At 52.3% G+C, this 20035-nt stretch overlaps 1 protein-coding gene across 4 annotated transcripts in view; it reads left to right on the top strand.

Annotated features, from left to right (window-relative positions):
• The window catches only part of LOC140386480 (dual specificity tyrosine-phosphorylation-regulated kinase 1A-like), a 193515-nt gene that overhangs the window by 63978 nt on the left and 109502 nt on the right, over nucleotides 1-20035 (top strand). For 2 of the 4 annotated variants that reach the window (XM_072468864.1, XM_072468859.1), the window contains one exon: nucleotides 13301-15391. The exons of 1 other annotated variant lie outside the window; for it this stretch is intronic. In XM_072468864.1, coding sequence (XP_072324965.1) covers nucleotides 15259-15391 — 133 coding nt within the window. In that variant the 5' untranslated portion in view covers nucleotides 13301-15258. Of the gene's footprint in view, nucleotides 1-13300; nucleotides 15392-20035 lie in introns of those variants that run through there. One more of the 4 variants, XM_072468862.1, reaches the window with a different exon arrangement.

Raw genomic sequence — 20035 nt, 5'->3', positions numbered from 1 at the left:
CCCCGGGAGAGTCAGTATTTGTCAATCCTCCCTTTCCCCCAGGAGAGTCAGTATTTGTCAATCCTCCCTTTCCCCCAGGAGAGTCAGTATCTGTCAATCCTCTCTTTTCCCGGGAGAGTCTGTACCTGTCAATCCTCCCCTCCCCCGGGAGAGTCAGTATCTGTCAATCCTCACTTCCCCCGGGAGAGTCAGTATCTGTCAGTCCTCACTTCCACCCAGGAGAGTCAGTATCTGTCAGTCCTCACTTCCCCCCGGGAGAGTCAGTACCTGTCAATCCTCCCCTCCCCCGGGAGAGTCAGTATCTGTCAACCCTCTCTTCCCCCGGGAGAGTCGGTATCTGTCAACCCTCTCTTCCCCCGGGAGAGTCGGTATCTGTCAATCCTCCCTTTCCCCCAGGAGAGTCAGTATCTGTCAATTCTCTCTTTTCCCGGGAGAGTCTGTACCTGTCAATCCTCCCCTCCCCCGGGAGAGTCAGTATCTGTCAATCCTCACTTCCCCCGGGAGAGTCAGTATCTGTCAATCATCATTTCCCCCGGGAGAGTCAGTATCTGTCAATCCTCACTTCCCCCGGGAGGGTCAGTACCTGTCAATCCTCACTTCACCCGGGAGAGTCAGTACCTGACAATCCTGCCCTCCCCCGGGAGAGTCAGTATCTGTCAACCCTCTCATCCCCCGGGAGAGTCGGTATCTGTCAATCCTCCCCTCCCCCGGGAGAGTCAGTATCTGTCATTCCTCACTTCCACCCGGGAGTGTCAGTACCTGTCAATCCTCCTGTCCCCCGGGAGAGTCAGTATCTGTCAATCCTTCCCTCCCCCGGGAGAGTCTGCACCTGTCAATCCTCCCCCCTGGAGAGTTGGTATTTGTCCACCCTCCCCTCCCCCGGGAGAGTCAGTATCTGTCATTCCTCACTTCCCCTGGGAGAGTCAGTACCTGTCAATCCTCACTTCCCCTGGGAGAGTCAGTACCTGTCAATCCTCCCCTCCCCCAGGAGAGTCAGTATCTGTCATTCCTCACTTCCCCCCGGGAGAGTCAGTACCTGTCAATCCTCCCGTCCCCCGGGAGAGTCAGGATCTGTCAATCCTTCCCTCCCCCGGGAGAGTCTGTACCTGTCAATCCTCCCCCCTGGAGAGTCGGCATTTGTCCACACTCCGTTCCCCCGGGAGAGTCAGTATCTGTCAACACTCTCTTCCCCCGGGAGAGTCAGTATCTGTCAACCCTCTCTTCCCCCGGGAGAGTCAGTACCTGCCTATCCTCCCCTCCCCCTGGGAGAGTCAGTACCTGTCAATCCTCACTTCCCCCGGGAGAGTCAGTATCTGTCAATCCTCACTTCCGCCGGGAGAGTCGGTATCTGTCAATCCTCACTTCCCCGGGAGAGTCTGTATCTGTCAACCTTCTCTTCCCCCCGGAGAGTCAGTATCTGTCAATCCTTACTTCCCCAGGAGAGTCAGTATCTGTCAACCCTCTCTTCCCCCAGGAGAGTCAGTATCTGTCAATCCTCACTTCCCCGGGGAGAGTCAGTATCTGTCAACCCTCTCTTCCCCCGGGAGAGTCAGTATCTGTCAATCCTCACTTCCCCGGGAGAGTCAGTACCTGTCTATCCTCCCCTCCCCCTGGGAGAGTCAGTATCTGTCAACCCTCTCTTCCCCTGGGAGAGTCAGTATCTGTCAATCCTCACTTCCCCCGGGAGAGTCAGTATCTGTCAATTCCACTTCCTCCGGGAGAGTCAGTATTTGTCAATCCTCACTTCCCCCGGGAGTCAGTATCTGTCAACTCTCTCTTCCCCCTGGGAAAGTCAGTATCTGTCAATCCTCACTTTCCCCGGGAGAGTCAGTATCTGTCAACCCTCTCTTTCCCCTCGGAGAGTCAGTATCTGTCAATCCTCCCCTCCCCCGGGAGAGTCAGTATCTGTCAATCCTCACTTCCCCCGGGAGAGTCAGTATCTGTCAATCATCATTTCCCCCGGGAGAGTCAGTATCTGTCAATCCTCACTTCCCCCGGGAGAGTCAGTACCTGTCAATCTTCACTTCCCCAGGGAGGGTCAGTACCTGTCAATCCTCACTTCACCCGGGAGAGTCAGTACCTGTCAATCCTGCCCTCCCCCGGGAGAGTCAGTATCTGTCAACCCTCTCATCCCCCGGGAGAGTCGGTATCTGTCAATCCTCCCCTCCCCCGGGAGAGTCAGTATCTGTCATTCCTCACTTCCACCCGGGAGTGTCAGTACCTGTCAATCCTCCTGTCCCCCGGGAGAGTCAGTATCTGTCAATCCTTCCCTCCCCCGGGAGAGTCTGTACCTGTCAATCCTCCCCCCTGGAGAGTTGGTATTTGTCCACCCTCCCCTCCCCCGGGAGAGTCAGTATCTGTCATTCCTCACTTCCCCTGGGAGAGTCAGTACCTGTCAATCCTCACTTCCCCTGGGAGAGTCAGTACCTGTCAATCCTCCCCTCCCCCAGGAGAGTCAGTATCTGTCATTCCTCACTTCCCCCCGGGAGAGTCAGTACCTGTCAATCCTCCCGTCCCCCGGGAGAGTCAGGATCTGTCAATCCTTCCCTCCCCCGGGAGAGTCTGTACCTGTCAATCCTCCCCCCTGGAGAGTCGGCATTTGTCCACACTCCCTTCCCCCGGGAGAGTCAGTATCTGTCAACACTCTCTTCCCCCGGGAGAGTCAGTATCTGTCAACCCTCTCTTCCCCCGGGAGAGTCAGTACCTGCCTATCCTCCCCTCCCCCTGGGAGAGTCAGTACCTGTCAATCCTCACTTCCCCCGGGAGAGTCAGTATCTGTCAATCCTCACTTCCGCCGGGAGAGTCGGTATCTGTCAATCCTCACTTCCCCGGGAGAGTCTGTATCTGTCAACCTTCTCTTCCCCCCGGAGAGTCAGTATCTGTCAATCCTTACTTCCCCAGGAGAGTCAGTATCTGTCAACCCTCTCTTCCCCCAGGAGAGTCAGTATCTGTCAATCCTCACTTCCCCGGGGAGAGTCAGTATCTGTCAACCCTCTCTTCCCCCGGGAGAGTCAGTATCTGTCAATCCTCACTTCCCCGGGAGAGTCAGTACCTGTCTATCCTCCCCTCCCCCTGGGAGAGTCAGTATCTGTCAACCCTCTCTTCCCCTGGGAGAGTCAGTATCTGTCAATCCTCACTTCCCCCGGGAGAGTCAGTATCTGTCAATTCCACTTCCTCCGGGAGAGTCAGTATTTGTCAATCCTCACTTCCCCCGGGAGTCAGTATCTGTCAACTCTCTCTTCCCCCTGGGAAAGTCAGTATCTGTCAATCCTCACTTTCCCCGGGAGAGTCAGTATCTGTCAACCCTCTCTTTCCCCTCGGAGAGTCAGTATCTGTCAATCCTCCCCTCCCCCGGGAGAGTCAGTATCTGTCAATCCTCACTTCCCCCGGGAGAGTCAGTATCTGTCAATCATCATTTCCCCCGGGAGAGTCAGTATCTGTCAATCCTCACTTCCCCCGGGAGAGTCAGTACCTGTCAATCTTCACTTCCCCAGGGAGGGTCAGTACCTGTCAATCCTCACTTCACCCGGGAGAGTCAGTACCTGTCAATCCTGCCCTCCCCCGGGAGAGTCAGTATCTGTCAACCCTCTCATCCCCCGGGAGAGTCGGTATCTGTCAATCCTCCCCTCCCCCGGGAGAGTCAGTATCTGTCATTCCTCACTTCCACCCGGGAGTGTCAGTACCTGTCAATCCTCCTGTCCCCCGGGAGAGTCAGTATCTGTCAATCCTTCCCTCCCCCGGGAGAGTCTGTACCTGTCAATCCTCCCCCCTGGAGAGTTGGTATTTGTCCACCCTCCCCTCCCCCGGGAGAGTCAGTATCTGTCATTCCTCACTTCCCCTGGGAGAGTCAGTACCTGTCAATCCTCACTTCCCCTGGGAGAGTCAGTACCTGTCAATCCTCCCCTCCCCCAGGAGAGTCAGTATCTGTCATTCCTCACTTCCCCCCGGGAGAGTCAGTACCTGTCAATCCTCCCGTCCCCCGGGAGAGTCAGGATCTGTCAATCCTTCCCTCCCCCGGGAGAGTCTGTACCTGTCAATCCTCCCCCCTGGAGAGTCGGCATTTGTCCACACTCCCTTCCCCCGGGAGAGTCAGTATCTGTCAACACTCTCTTCCCCCGGGAGAGTCAGTATCTGTCAACCCTCTCTTCCCCCGGGAGAGTCAGTATTTGTCAATCCTCCCTTCCCCCAGGAGAGTGAGTACCTGTCAATCCTCACTTCCCCCGGGAGAGTCAGTATCTGTCAATCCTCACTTCCGCCGGGAGAGTCGGTATCTGTCAATCCTCACTTCCCCGGGAGAGTCTGTATCTGTCAACCTTCTCTTCTCCCCGGAGAGTCAGTATCTGTCAATCCTCACTTCCCCGGGAGAGTCAGTACCTGTCTATCCTCCCCTCCCCCTGGGAGAGTCAGTATCTGTCAACCCTCTCTTCCCCTGGGAGAGTCAGTATCTGTCAATCCTCACTTCCCCCGGGAGAGTCAGTATCTGTCAATTCCACTTCCTCCGGGAGAGTCAGTATTTGTCAATCCTCACTTCCCCCGGGAGTCAGTATCTGTCAACTCTCTCTTCCCCCTGGGAGAGTCAGTATCTGTCAATCCTCACTTCCGCCGGGAGAGTCGGTATCTGTCAATCCTCACTTCCCCGGGAGAGTCTGTATCTGTCAACCTTCTCTTCCCCCCGGAGAGTCAGTATCTGTCAATCCTTACTTCCCCAGGAGAGTCAGTATCTGTCAACCCTCTCTTCCCCCAGGAGAGTCAGTATCTGTCAATCCTCACTTCCCCGGGGAGAGTCAGTATCTGTCAACCCTCTCTTCCCCCGGGAGAGTCAGTATCTGTCAATCCTCACTTCCCCGGGAGAGTCAGTACCTGTCTATCCTCCCCTCCCCCTGGGAGAGTCAGTATCTGTCAACCCTCTCTTCCCCTGGGAGAGTCAGTATCTGTCAATCCTCCCCTCCCCCGGGAGAGTCAGTATCTGTCAATTCCACTTCCTCCGGGAGAGTCAGTATTTGTCAATCCTCACTTCCCCCGGGAGTCAGTATCTGTCAACTCTCTCTTCCCCCTGGGAGAGTCAGTATCTGTCAATCCTCACTTTCCCCGGGAGAGTCAGTATCTGTCAACCCTCTCTTTCCCCTCGGAGAGTCAGTATCTGTCAATCCTCACTTCCCCCGGGAGAGTCAGTATCTGTCAATTCTCACTTCCACCGGGAGAGTCAGTATTTGTCAATCCTCACTTCCCCCGGGAGTCAGTATCTGTCAATCCTCACTTCCCCCTGGGAGAGTCAGTATCCGTCAATCCTCACTTCCCCCGGGAGTGTCAGTATCTGTCAATCCTCACTTCCCCAGGAGAGTCAGTACCTGTGAATCCTCCCCTCTCCCGGGAGAATCAGTATCTGTCAACCCTCTCTTCCCCTGTGACAGTCAGTATCTCTCCCTTCCCTCGGGAGAGTCTGTACCTGTCAATCCTCCCCTCCCCGGGAGAGTCTGTACCTGTCAATCCTCCGCCCTAGGGAGTCGGTATTTGTCCACCCTCCCTTCCACCGGGAGAGTCAGTATCTGTCAATCATCCCCTCCCCCGGGAGAGTCAGTATCTGTCAATCCTCACTTCCCCCGGGAGAGTCAGTATCTGTCAATCCTCACTTCCCCCGGGAGAGTCAGTATCTGTCAATCCTCCAGTCCCCCGGGAGAGTCAGTATCTGTCAATCCTCCCCTCCCCCGGGAGAGTTTGTATCTGTCAATCCTCCCCTCCCCCGGGAGAGTCAGTATCTGTCAATCCTCCCCTCCCCCGGGAGAGTTTGTATCTGTCAATCCTCCCCTCCCCCGGGAGAGTCACTATCTGTCAATCCTCCCTCCCCCGGTAGAGTCAGTATCTGTCAATCCTCAATTCCCCCGGGAAAGTCAGTATCTGTCAGTCCTCACTTCCACCCGGGAGAGTCAGTATCTGTCAGTCCTCACTTCCCCCCGGGAGAGTCAGTACCTGTCAATCCTCCCCTCCCCCGGGAGAGTCAGTATCTGTCAACCCTCTCTTCCCCCGGGAGAGTCAGTATTTGTCAATCCTCCCTTTCCCCCAGGAGAGTCAGTATCTGTCAATCCTCCCTTTTCCCGGGAGAGTCTGTACCTGTCAATCCTCCCCTCCCCCGGGAGAGTCAGTATCTGTCAATCCTCACTTCCCCCGGGAGAGTCAGTATCTGTCAATCATCATTTCCCCCAGGAGAGTCAGTATCTGTCAATCCTCACTTCCCCCGGGAGAGTCAGTACCTGTCAATCTTCACTTCCCCTGGGAGGGTCAGTACCTGTCAATCCTCACGTCACCCGGGAGAGTCAGTACCTGTCAATCCTGCCCTCCCCCGGGAGAGTCAGTATCTGTCAACCCTCTCATCCCCCGGGAGAGTCGGTATCTGTCAATCCTCCCCTCCCCCGGGAGAGTCAGTATCTGTCATTCCTCACTTCCCCCGGGAGTGTCAGTACCTGTCAATCCTCCCGTCCCCCGGGAGAGTCAGTATCTGTCAATCCTTCCCTCCCCCGGGAGAGTCTGTACCTGTCAATCCTCCCCCTGGAGAGTTGGCATTTGTCCACCCTCCCTTCCCCGGGAGAGTCAGTATCTGTCAACCCTCTCTTCCCCGGGAGAGTCAGTATCTGTCAACCCTCTCTTCCCCCGGGAGAGTCAGTACTTGTCAATCCTCCCTTCCCCCAGGAGAGTCAGTACCTGTCAATCCTCACTTCCCCCGGGAAAGTCAGTACCTGTCAATCCTCCCCTCCCCTGGGAGAGTCAGTACCTGTCAATCCTCACTTCCCCCGGGAGAGTCAGTATTTGTCAATCCTCCCCTCCCACGGGAGAGTCAGTATCTGTCAATCCTCACTTCGCCCGGGACAGTCAGTATCTGTCAGTCCTCACTTCCCCCGGAAGAGTCAGTACCTGTCAACCCTCGCTTCCCCCGGGAGAGTCAGTATCTGTCAATCCTCACTTCCCCCGGGAGAGTCAGTATTTGTCAATCCTCCCTTCCCCCAGGAGAGTCAGTATCTGTCAATCATCCCCTATCCCGGAGTGTCAGTATCTGTCAATCCTCTCTTCCCCTTGGATAGTCAGTATCTTCAATCCTCCCCTCCCCCAGGAGAGTCAATATCTGTCAATACTCCCCTCCCCCTGAGGAGTCTGTACCTGTCAGTCCTCCCCACCCCAGGTGAGTCAGAACCTGTCAATCCTCCCCATCCCCTGGGAGAGTCTGTACCTGTCAATCCTCCCTTCACCCTGGGAGTCTGTACCTTTCAGTCCTCCCCTCGTCCTGGGGGAGTTTGTACCTGTCAATCCTCCCCTCCCCCTGGGAGAGTCTACCTGTCAGTCCTCACCTCCCCCTAGGAGAGTCTGTACCTGTCAGTCTTCCCTTCCCCTGGGAGAATCTGTACCTGTCAGTCCTCCCCTCCCCCTGGGAGAGTCTGTACCTGTCAGTCCTCCCCTCGCCCTTGAGCAGTCTGCACCTGTCAGTACTCCCCTCCCGCTAGGGGAGTCTATCTGTCAATCCTCCCCTCCCCCTGGGGTGCCTGTACCTGTCAGCCCTCCCCTACCCCTGGGAGAGTCTGTACCTGTCAATCCTCCACTCTCCCTGAGGAAGTCTGTAAGTCTCAATTTTCCCCTCCCTTGGGAGAGTCTGTATCTGGCAATCCTCCCCTCCCCAGGGGCTGGAGCCTGTCACTGTCCAACATTCCCTCGGGGTGGTGTTTGCAGCTGCCCTTCATTCCCCTGTGGGATGGGTTCCGTACTGGTCAATTGTTCCCCTGGGTTTGGCGTCTGTTGCTGTCGATCATTCCTCTGGGGATGGAACCTGTAGCTGAATTATTCCTCCTGCCTAGTGGAAACTAGCTATCCCCCTGGGTGGGTGGAGACTAGCTATCAATCATTCCTCCTGGGGATGCTGTCAAGCTATCAATCATTTCCCCTGGTGGGCAGCACGGTGGCACAGTGGTTAGCTTTGCTGCCTCACGGCGCCAAGGTCCCAGGTTCGATCCCGGCACTGGGTCACTGTGTGGAGTTTGCACATTCTCCCTGTGTTTCCGTGGGTTTTGCCCCCGCAACCCAAAGATGTGCAGGGTAGGTGGATTGGCCATGCTAAAATTGCCCCTTATTGGAAAAAAATGAATTCGGTACTCTAACATTAAAAAAAATAATTTCCCCGGTGATGGAGAGTGGCTGTCAATCATTCCATTTGGGGGTGGAGGCGTAGCTGTCAATCATTCCGGGTGGAGATTAGCTGTCAATCATTTCCCCATGGGGTGGAGTCTTTAGCTGTCAATCATTCCCCTGGTGGTGGAGTCTGTAGCAGTCAATTATTCCCCTGAGGGCGTGTCTGTAGCTGACAATCATTCCCTGGGAGTGGAGTCTAGCTGTCAATAATTCCCCGGGGTGGAGACGAGATATCAAATCATTCCTGCTGTTGCCGGGCAGAGCACCCTGGGTACCCGCCCCCATCTCCCTCGCCGCCCTGGCAACAAGCGGGTTTCACTTCCCATTGGAGCCGTCGGCCAGCCAATGACAGCCTTCGAGCGCAGTGACGACGCGCCCTGTTGCTAGGCGAGGGAATTGCAACACAGCCAGTGAGAATTGCAGATTGCATAGCAGTGAACCCGGAAGAAGCAATGAAACAATCAATGGCAATATCTGTGTTGATAGGGGTTTAAATATGTCATTATCTGCGGGTCACTATGTTCATATGCACCAGGTTAATCTCATCCAGTCCCTTTAAATACCCCAAAGTGAATCAACTCCTGTTTGCCAATGGGTGGAGGAGCAGCAGAGAGGTTGGGTTTCACTGTGACATTTCTCTTCTCGAAATACCTGTGGCCACAGGCTGGATTTATATAGCACCCATGCTACACAGCTCAGTTACATCTCCACTGGAGCACTGGTTAGCAAAGGGGGAATTTCTCCACTGGAGCACTGGTTAGCAAGTGGGGTGTCCAGTGGAACACTGGTTAGGAAGAGGGATCTCCAATGGAGCGCTGGTTTGCGAGATGGGGCGATGGCTCTGGGTCTGGCAATTGCTTACTGTGCATTGAGGAGCTGCTGTTATTTCTCTCTGAAATGTTTGTACAGAGGAAGTTCCTTCCTTCATTTATTCGCCTTCTGGATTGTCGGGGCCTGACCCCTCTCTCTTATATTTCTCTTTCCAAACACAGCCTTGAGATAATTGAGGCTGGCGATTCCTGCATTATCTCACCAGACGGAGGAGGGAGGTTAAACAGCCTTTGGTAGCTTTATAAAAATATCAATGTGATTAACAGCAGCCCTCTGAGCACGAAATGAACGCCCACAGTGCACCAATATCACGACTCGGTGTGCCTGGCTCTTCCTGGGGAAGAGGAATTTACTTCAGAGGAAAAGCAGGTTCTGGGACCTGGAGGTACTCAAGTACTAAAAGGCATCGAACTGGCCCAGCCTTTTAACCTCTTTCTGTCTCCTCTTCACCTTGTTTACTATTCTTTTTCTCCATGTTTGCTTGACTCACCACCTTACTCGTCCCACCCATCAGATTTCGACAGAATAGCCGATCAACTGACTGGTTATTGAGCAACAAAATGTCACCAGGTGTTCTTATTTTCTGTCTGCATATTTATCCATACACAACCTGTAAATAATAACTGACAAGTCGATAGGAACTCTTGAGAGAAATTTGCTGCGTTCAAATGCATCATGAGCTCAATTTTTAAACTCTGCACACATGAGTGAGTCACTGGGCAGGTCATGTGTCAGAAATCCCAAAATAGCTTTATCTGCAGCTTCCACCCCCCTCCCCCTATGTGCCCTGGTGAGCTGGGCACTCCCTTGTATAGTAACAACCCCGGTTAACGGGGAATAGCAGTAGGGATTCAGCACCTTGACTCCAGGCTCCTGAGCTCCGGATGGGAGAGATGTCTGCTCCTGCTCACTGTGTAATGAGCCAGGCAATAGTGCGAGCACGTGGAGTGTGGCGGGGCTGGGGGCATGGTGAGGGGAGTGCCTGCGGACATTCTGGGTTGATGCTTGTCCTGGAGGGCAGTCCAGGGCAAACGGGACTGCGCTTAGATTGAAAACCATACCATTCAAACGTGAAATTTGGAAACACTTCCCTACACAAACAGTGGAACTCTCTTCCACAAGTGGCACTTGATTTTTGATTAATTGTTGATTTTAAATCTGAGCTTGAGAGGTTTTCTTTGACATTAAAGTTATTAAGTGATGTGGGACAAAGGTGGCGATATGAAGTTAGGTCACAGATCTGACATGGCCACATTGAATGGTGAAACGGGCTGAATGGGCCACAACCTGTTCCTATGTAACAGACCAAGGGGACTGAATGGACCTCCTACTGTTCCTGTGTAACAGATCGAGGGGGCTGAATGGGCCTGTTCCTGTGTAACAGACCGAGGGGGCTGAATGGGCCTACTGTTCCTGTGTACAGCCTTGAGGTGGGCTGAATGGGCTGCCTCCTGTTCCTGTGTAACAAGCTTGAGGGGGGCTGAATGGGCTGCCTTCTGTTCCTGTGTAACAGGCTTGAGGGAGGGTAGAATGAGCCTATCATTATTCTTGAATAACAGGATAGAGGGGGCTGAATGGGCCTTTCCTGTTCCTGTGTAACAGGCTCAAGAGGGCTGAGGGCGGCACGGTAGCGCAGTGGTTGGCACTGTTTCTTCACAGTGCCGGCACCCAGGTTCGATTCCCGGCTTGGGTCACTGTCTGTGCAGAGTCTGCACGTTCTCCCCGTGTCTGCATGGGCTTCCTCCGGGTGTTCCGGTTTCCTCCCACAAGTCCCGAAAAACCTGCTTGTTAGGTGAATTGGACATTCTGAATTCTCTCTGTGTATCCGAACAGGCGCCAGAGTGTGGTGACAAGAGGATTTTCACAGTAACTTCATTGCAGTGTTAATGTAAGCCTACTTGTGACACTAATAAAGATTATTATAATAGGCCTCCTCTGTTTCCTGTGTAACACACTCGATGGAGTTGTATGGGTCTCCTCCCGTTTCTGTGTAACAGGCTCGAGATGGCTGAATGGGCTTCCTCCTATCCTGTGTCACAGGCTGGAGGAAGCTGAATGGGCCTCCTCTGGTTCCTGTGAAACAGGCTCAAGGGGGCTGAATGGGCCTCCCCTTGTTCCAATGCAACAGGCTAGAGAGGTTGAATGGGTCTCCTCCTGTTCCTGTGTAACAGACTCGATGGAGCTGAATGCGCCTCCTCCCATTTCTGCGTAACAAGCTGAAGGGGGCTGAATGGGTCTCCTCTGGTTCTTGTGTAACAGACTCGAAGGGGCTGAATGGGCCTCCTCCTATTCCTGTGTAGTAGACTTGATGGGGCTGAATGCGCCTCCCGTTTCTGTGCAACAGGGGAGCTGAATGGGCCTTCTGTTCCAGATTTGAGGGGGAGCCATGGTGAAGAAGGACACAGACTGGTGTAGCGCCATTAATGTAGTGTCAGTGCAGTTGACGGGAGAGTCATCCAGACAGAAGGTGAGTGCGAGCCACTGCAGGAGATATTAGCACAGGCATTATCACAGCTAAGGTTCAGCGTGTGGGAATTCCTGGAAGGTTATGGGATGTTCCTTATATCCCTCTGGATTGATGTCTTTTCAAAGCTGTATATCTTAGTCATTTTTTTAAAAATTGGTGTATTGATTCCAATCAGTGTGTATTTTGGGGTCAAGAGTCTCCGGGCCACGGGGCCAATTAGCCACTTGCCTTTTTAACCCGGCCTAGCCTCTTGGTGTATGCTGTTGCCTGCCCAGAGAATGGGTGGCTCGACTGGTAAGATTTCAAACTATCCTCGGCATTGTCTGTCAAACAGAGTCATTATCTAAGTTAGAAAATAAGTAAAAATCCCTATGGACCAGTAGAGCTTTCCACAGGAGAGGCCATTTGGCCCCTCATGTCTGTACTAGCTTTCCGGTCCAGCTATCCAATCTATTCCACTCCCCCCTCCACCCCAGCTCTTTCCCCACCATGCTGACCCATATTTAATTTTTTTAATGTATTCATTTACGGGAGTGGGCATCGCTGGTTAGGCCAGCATTTATTGCCCATCCCTAGTTGCCCTTCAGAATATGGCGGTGAGTTGCCTTCTTGAATCTCGACAGTTCTTGAGATGTAGGTATACCCACTGAGAGGGAGTTCCAGGATTTTGACCCAGCCACAGTGAAGGAACAGCCGATATATTTCCAACTCAGGGTGGTGAGTGACTTTGAAGGGAACCTCCAGATGATTGGGTTCCCAGGTATCTGCTGCTCTTGTCCTTCTAGATCGTAGTGGTAGTGGGTTTGAAAAATGCTGCCTAAGGAACATCCCCACATGTATAAGTTATCGAAGGACAGCACGGTGGCGCAGTGGTTAGCATTGCTGCCTCACGGCACCGAGGACCCAGCTCTGGGTCACTGTCTGTGTGGAGTTTGCACATTCTCCCCATGTTTGCATGGGTTTTGCCCCCGCAACCCAAAGATGTGCAGGGTAGGTGGATCGGCCACACTAAATTACCCCTTAATTGGAAAAAATGAATTGGATACTCTAAATTTATTTTTAAAAATAATAAGTTCTCAGAAGAATTACCTGTCTTGTATTTTTTAAAAATAAATTTAGTGTACCCAATTCATTTTTTCCAATTAAGGGGCAATTTAGCGTGGCCAATCCACCTGGCCTGCACATCTTTGGATTGTGGGGGTGAAACCCACAAGCACGGGGAGACTGTGCAACAGTGACACAGAGCCGGGATCGAACCTGGGACCTCGGCGCCGTGAGGCAGCAATGCTAATCACTGTACCACCGTGCTGCCTACATGTCTTGTATTAATGGTTTCTTTCTGCCCCACTCTCATCCCTGGAAATACTGACAGTTTCTCTGGGCCGCATGTTCTGAGATCCCCTCCGAATCTTCCAACCCCAGCAGTTATTCTGTTTGGCATGACCCCCTCGGTTGAGGGGAGGGGGGAGGGGGGGGCGGAATGCAGGGAGCGCACTGGGACTGAGGCCAAGGCGGAGGGAGGCACGTCTGGCTGGTTGGTGCTAAATTTACTGCGGGCTCCTGACTATAAATGGAGCTGGTGCGGATACAGAGAACTGGACCATGCCATGCTAGCCTGGGACAGGGGAGGGAGAGACAGAAAGCCTGGGGAGGTTCAATGAGCCTGTGAGGATTGCACAGAAGCAGGACCTCCCCCCACAAAATCAAATGCATTCTGCTGCAGTGCTGTGATTGCAATGTGTGGAAAGCTGCCAGGGAGCTTTGTGTTTGTTGGCCAGCTCGTGATCTTTTTTGTGTGTGTGTTGTAACCTTCCCTCCCTCCCTCCGCTCCAGGTTCAGTCGAGCCTCAGTCTTGTAGCTGTGGGTGTGGACTCGAACTGATTTCTTACAGCCAAGCCGGCCCGTTCCCCCCGCGCGCTGCTGTCTGTGTCTCATCCCGTTTTACTGGATTCAAGCATTAATTAAACGCAGGGGTTATTGCCAAGAAGCTGCAGAACCGGGAGACAGAGCGTGAGAGAGAGGCAAAGAGGAAACGGCAGCCATGAATGAGTGAATGCATTTCCCCCGGCAGCCAGAGGGAACTCCTTCCTGCACAGATTAAAAGGCGTTTCTCCCACCCGGCAATGGAATAGCTGCAAGAGACCGAGTGGCATTGAGAGGCTGGGGCTGAGAGAGTGAGAACCCAGAAGGAGGATCCTGATCCAGCAGGAGATTTTTATTTTAAACAAGCAAGTTGGTTAAAACAATAGAGAACCCAACCTGAGCGACACCGAAGCAATGCGGGGAGCTGGAATGTGTTGCTTGAAAGGAGAACTACAGATACAATGGAAGCAACACCTTTTGGGATGCAGCAGAGAAGGCAACTGAGATCGTTTAAAACCACCAGCTGTTTAACACCTCCCTGTGTTTGGGGGGGACCAAAACTTTCAGTTCTTGTTATTCTCATCCACCAATTTGGGTTTTGGACTGGTGCTAGCTATCTGCTCTGCGGTTTTACGGCTCTGTTCTGCCTCTGTGTGTTTCCTAGTTGCTGCCAATCGCTCCTTTACTGACTGGGAACTTTATCCATTTACAAGCAACTTGACAGCTGTCAGCGGGGTTCGAATCTTGGAGAGGTTGGGGGTTTTAACGGGACATCTACTTTAGCCTGACCTCCACACCACAGGCCACCTTCACCCCCCCCCCTCCCGCCGCGTCAAGAGACCGTCTGACCATCAACTGAGAATTCCGCGGAGAAAACTCCACATCAGGGGAAGAGCTCTGCAGCAGCGACCACAGAGGGAGGGTGGGGGTGCCTTTTCGAATCAGCTGTAAGAGAATCTGCTGGTGCCTCCTATCCAAAGCTGTGTGTGTGTGAGGGGACTTGATATTTCATCTCTGTTTAAAAGGGGGCCAGAAAGTGGCACTTCAATGTCTGAACTGCAAAGCGAGAAAGCTTTGGCAGCATAATAGCAAAGGAAACTGCCCTCAGCTGACGTGAATGTGGCGTCTCTGGGATATATTTATAAGCCAAGGAAAGGGTATTTAAACACGTGCATCTGTCAGCTCAAACACAAAATCAGATACAAAGCCCCCCCCCCACAACTCCACAGTGCTGAAGCGAGAGGTGGATCTTGGCCGCAAACCGACTTGTGCCAGGCTATCCCCTCTTCCCATTCCCATTCCCCCTCTGGGTTGGTCGCAGGAACCCTATCCCCGTGTGTGTACAATGTACTGGATCTAACAGTTCGCCTCACTTCCCACAAGGTCGTTTCTGCAACTCTGGCTGTCTGACTGAATCTGCAGATCCTTTTCAAGACGAGCATTTGAAGAGCCCCTGTGATTGCTTCACTTTTTTTGTGTGTGTGTGTCTATTCGAGGACTCGTCGGATGTACACAGCTGTGTGATCTCTTCCTATGGACAAACAGCTAGCAGATTCTCTCTCCATACCGGTGTACACTACTTACTGACCTGTGCTGTCTGTGTGGGCACTAATTGATCGTCAGTTCACCCACTGTGGCCCCTCGATATTCAAGTACTGGTTGCTGCTCTTGCCAGCTTACAGAGGTCATTTGAAGTGTGCGGTGTGGGGCCTGCTGGCTAGTTTTGGAATTGTTCCCGCACTTTGTCGGATCCCTCAGTCCGTGCTGGTGAGAGACACCCTCTGGATTTTGTGCACTGTCCGTTCCACGGAGTCTCTCTCTCTCTCTATTCCATTTTCCTCATTTCTGCTTTGTGAAACTGACGTCGCTCTCCTTTCAACCTGCGCCGTGCTTTCCGCACTTCACCACACTCTTCCAAGTTTGCTCCAATGGTGATTACCTCCACAAGCGAAGTTGAACAGTCTCCCCCGAGCATGCTGGCTGCCCTGCCGTCAGAATGGATTCAGCAGGATCCCATTTGTTACCTGCCCACCACCCACTGCAGCAAGAAGACATCTCGAAGTTAGTATGACATGCCTGTGCCTGGTAGGCGGGGGGTGCGAGAATGGGGGGGTGGGGGTCATGGTGCCGATGTTTCAATGGGAGGGGGTGTCACTAGCGTTTCAGCGCTGGGTGTGTGACATATTGTAATATTTCACATTCAGCCTGTGCAAGAAGCATGTATAATCTTAACAGGTACAGGCAGCACGTTGGCGCAGTGGGTTAGCACTGCGGTCTCACGGCGCCGAGGTCCCAGGTTCGATCTCGGCTCTGGGTCACTGTCCGTGCGGAGTTTGCACATTCTCCCCGTGATTACGTGGGTTTTGCCCCCACAACCCAAAAATGTGCAAGCTAGGTGGATTGGCCATGCTAAATTGCCCCTTAATTGGAAAAACTGAATTGGGTACTTTAAATTTTTTAAAAAATAAATCTTAACAGGTACAGGTCTGTCACAGGGAATCCCATTGCTGAGTATGAGGAGATGAATTTAGCACAGCATTGAAGTGGAGATTAGGCTTAAATGCAAATGTATAGGCACTGTTGGGTAAAGTGAGTCCTATAAGAATGCAGTGTTACAAAGCATTGTCTTTCCATTTCTCCACCTTGTGTACTTGATTGACGGTCCTGCCCTGTTGACCTGTCTTCCTGAGATGGATGGCAAGCTGTGGTTGGGGAGAGAACCTTGCAGCATTTATTATGATGCTGCTTTTTGTTGAAATGTTTAAGGAGTGAAAAGGCACAAATGTCCTCCTTCCAACATAGCTGCCTCCCTGGAACAGGAGGACTAAACTGAGTACACACCCAACAGACAGAGACTGCCTCAATCTAGTCCTTTGTGGCTGCAAAGCGACATGCCTGTCGGGTGCAGCGTTGGCTGTGCTCTGTAGGATAACACTGGGAGGGGGGCTTTGGCGCGTGGGCAGGGGGGGATGTTGAAATCTGGTGGTTTGGTGTCCTGTTAGAGGTTGGCCCAGTTTCCTAGTCGTCAGGGAGAGGTCTCCTTCACATCATTGCCCCAGGTGTCTGGTCTGCTACTCAACGAAAGGGATCGTGTGCTGATTCTATGCCATCCGCGCCCAATAAAATGGAATTGTAACTGTTCAGTATTGGGTGATCCTGGCGCATTGGCAGTCCCATCTTTTTAAAATTGAAATCAAACAGTGACAGAATTAACATGTCCTTACATAGTTATTCCAGGAGAGGTAGGGGAGACAATGTCACTGATTTAGGACAGTGTAAGGACACTGTTAAGTTGCAGCATTGGTGAAGGAATGTTTTCGCTCCTAAGCGCTGCTCCTGCAGTCCACCAGCAGGTACAACTGGCAAAAGACTCGTGAGAAGCGTAAAAGAGGCAGGTTGGGCAGGTTTTACATCTCCAACTGGTCTGCAGCTGAAGTACTGATGCAACCATGGGTGTAAGTGAACTGCGTTAGCATAGAGGTGGAGGTGCTATTAATCTGGGGGAGTTGAGTTCCATTCACTCATCACTCACAGGTGATGCCGTTGGAACAGGAGGAGTTTTAAAAATGAACAGGGAATGGGCAGTGATTGTTCCAAACCCATCACAGAGTTCCAGGCACCCAAATAATAGTGAGTTTCACAGTGAGATCAGGTAACTGGATCAAAAATTCATCAGTTGCAGAGTTTACACATGGCTGGTACAAGATGTGACAGCAGCTCAGGATGTTGGAACTCAAAAGAGGGATTTGGAAAAAAAGTCTGAAAGTGCAGTCGAACTGTTCAGCCACAAACTTCTCTGACGGCAAAGCAAGGTCGAGATGCTGCTATTTCCTACTCCTGATCACTGTCCAGTGATCCCTGGGTTAGAGAGAGGGAGGGAAATCAGCCGGGTTTCCTGCTCCGGATCATTGTCCAATGATCCCTGGGTTAGAGAGAGAAGGGGAAATCAGCCAGGGTTCCTGTTCCTGATCACTGTCCAGTGATCCCAGGGTTAGAGAGGGAGGGGAAATTAGCTGGGGTTCCTGCTAATCCTGCTCCTGATCACTGTCCACTGTTAGAGAGAGAGGCGGGAAACCAGCCAGGGTTTCCTTTTCTGTTCATTGTCCTGTGAACCCTGGGTTAGAGAGAGAAGGGGAAACCGGCCAGGGTTCCTATTCCTGATCACTGTCCAGTGATCCCCGGGTTAGAGAGAGAAGGGAAATCAGCCAGGGTTCCTGCTCCTGATCACTGTCCTGTGAACCCTGGGTTAGAGAGAGAAAGGAAAATCAGCTAGGGTTCCTGATCACTGTCCAGTGATCCCTGGGTTAGAGAGAGAGGAAATCGACCCGGGCTCCTGCTAATCACTGTCCAGTGGCCCCTGGGTTAGAGAGAGAGAGAGAGGGATTGGGGAAATCAGCCGGGTTCCTTCTTTTGATCATTGTCCAGCAATCCCTGGGTTAGAAAGAAAGAGAAGAAATTAGCCAGTGTTCCTCCTGCTCCTCCTGTTCACTGTCCAGGGTTCCTTCTGATCATTGTTCAGTGATCCTGAGGTGAGAGACGCAGAGTGGCAATCAGCAGGATCCCTTCTCCTGATCACTGTCCAGTGATCCCTGGGTTAGAGAGAGAGGAAATTAACCAGGGTTCTTGCTCCTGATCATTGCCAGTGAACCCTGGGTTAGAGAGGGAGGGGAAATCATCCAGGGTTCCTGCTCCTAAACACTGTCCAGCCAGTCCATCCCACTGCTGGTCTTCAAAAATCATCAGTCGGCTACGACTCCCAATATGGCTCTGAGTGTATTGTACATCCAGAGAGACAGATATAGGCTGAATGTAAAGGTGTGATACTGAAGTCAGTGATATGTGTGTTTTGGATCACTGCACTGTGCTATCATGCCCACTTAACTTGTATGTATTAGATTCCTCAGCTCATCACAGTGCTGTCATGGGGAGGGGAGGTACAGTGCCCGATACTGGGTGCCTGTAGTGTCTGGTATTTATTCTCTATGGCATCACGCAGCTATCCCGCATCTGGGTGACCCATCTGTGCATCCAACACCCTTTCCCTTGTTGTTCACGAGGATGACTCCTGCAGAAAGCTGCCAGTGGCTCGGAGCTGCCCAGTGCCATAGGGAGACTTTCTGCTTGTCCTATCATCAATGTGGCCAGGACAGGTTCAGGCTGGGAATGGGGGGCGGGGTCTGTGTGAGCATGTGTACGGGCATCTTCACTTTTCTAAAACGCTGCCTCTTTTTTGAACAAATCATAAAAGGATCAAGCCTCCTGTTTCTCATCCTACCCGAAGTCACGGCACTCATTTTCACCTTTACTCTAATGGATGCCCAGCTCTACCTCAAGACAACCTCTCTGGACTCCTCTACTGTAGCTAAATTATCAGACTGTTTCTCTGACATCAGTACCCTGACTGGTCTCCCACATTCTACCCTCAATAAAACTCTGATCCCTGTGTCTCTTTTTTAAAATTTAGAGTAACCAATAATTTTTTCCCAATTAAGGGACAATTTAGTGTGGCCAATCTGCCTAACCTGCACATCTTTGGGTTGTGGGGATGAGACCCACGCAGACACCGGGAGAATGTGCAAACTTCAGACAGATAGTGACCTGGGGCCGGGATCAAACCTGGGTCCTCAGCGCTGTAGGCAGCAGTGCTCACCACCGTGCCACCCTCCTGATTCCTGTGTCTTAAGTTGCAGCAAACCGCTTTCCCCGTCACCCACAGTGCATACTCCCAATCTTGATTTATACATTTTTATCCTAGTTTTGAAATCACTCCATGGCATTAACCTCTATCTCAATAACTCCTCCAGTCCCGACAACACTCCCTATCTCTGTAACCACCTTCAGACCTCTACAACCTTCCCTATCTCTGTAACCTCCTCCAGTACCAACAATCCTCTCTATCTCTGTAACCTCCTCCCGACCAAACAACCCACTTTATTCTTTTACCACCACCAGCATCAAGAGCCCTCCAGCCTCTACAATCTCCCTCTCTCTGTAACTTACTCCAGCTCCTACAAGCCTCCCTATCTCAGTAACCTCCTCCAGTCCCTACAACATTCCCTATCTCAGTAACCTCCTCCAATCCCATCACCCTCCCTAACTCTGTAACTTCCTTCAGCCCCTGTGACCCTCACTATCTCTAACCTCCTTCAGCCCCAACAATCTTCTCTATCTCTGTCACCTCCAGCCCAGACTACCATCCTTACCTCCGTAATCTCCGCCAGCCAGTACAGCCCTCCCTCTAAGGTGCGGAATTACCTCCGTAAACCTTTCCACCTCTCTCTGTCTCACTCTCTCTCTGCCTCTCTCTCACTCTCTCCGTTTCGCTCTCTCTCTCTCCGTTTCGCTCTCTCTCTCTCCGTTTCGCTCTCTCTCTGTTTCGCTTTCTCTCTGTTTCGCTGTCTCACTCTGTTTCGCTCTCTCTCTGTTTCTCTCTCTCTCTGTTTCGCTGTCTCTCTCTGTTTCGCTGTCTCTCTCTGTTTCGCTGTCTCTCTCTGTTTCGCTGTCTCTCTCTGTTTCGCTGTCTCTCTCTGTTTCGCTGTCTCTCTCTGTTTCGCTGTCTCTCTCTGTTTCGCTGTCTCTCTGTTTCGCTGTCTCTCTGTTTCACTGTCTCTGTTTCGCTGTCTCTCTCTGTTCCGCTGTCTCTTTTTCGCTGTCTCTCTGTTTTGCTGTCTCTGTTTTGCTGTCTCTCTCTGTTTTGCTGTCTCT

This window comes from Scyliorhinus torazame, chromosome 12, assembly GCF_047496885.1.
Source record: "Scyliorhinus torazame isolate Kashiwa2021f chromosome 12, sScyTor2.1, whole genome shotgun sequence".
In the NCBI taxonomy this organism is placed as follows: domain Eukaryota; kingdom Metazoa; phylum Chordata; class Chondrichthyes; order Carcharhiniformes; family Scyliorhinidae; genus Scyliorhinus; species Scyliorhinus torazame.
This window is presented reverse-complemented; position numbering and strand designations above follow the sequence as displayed.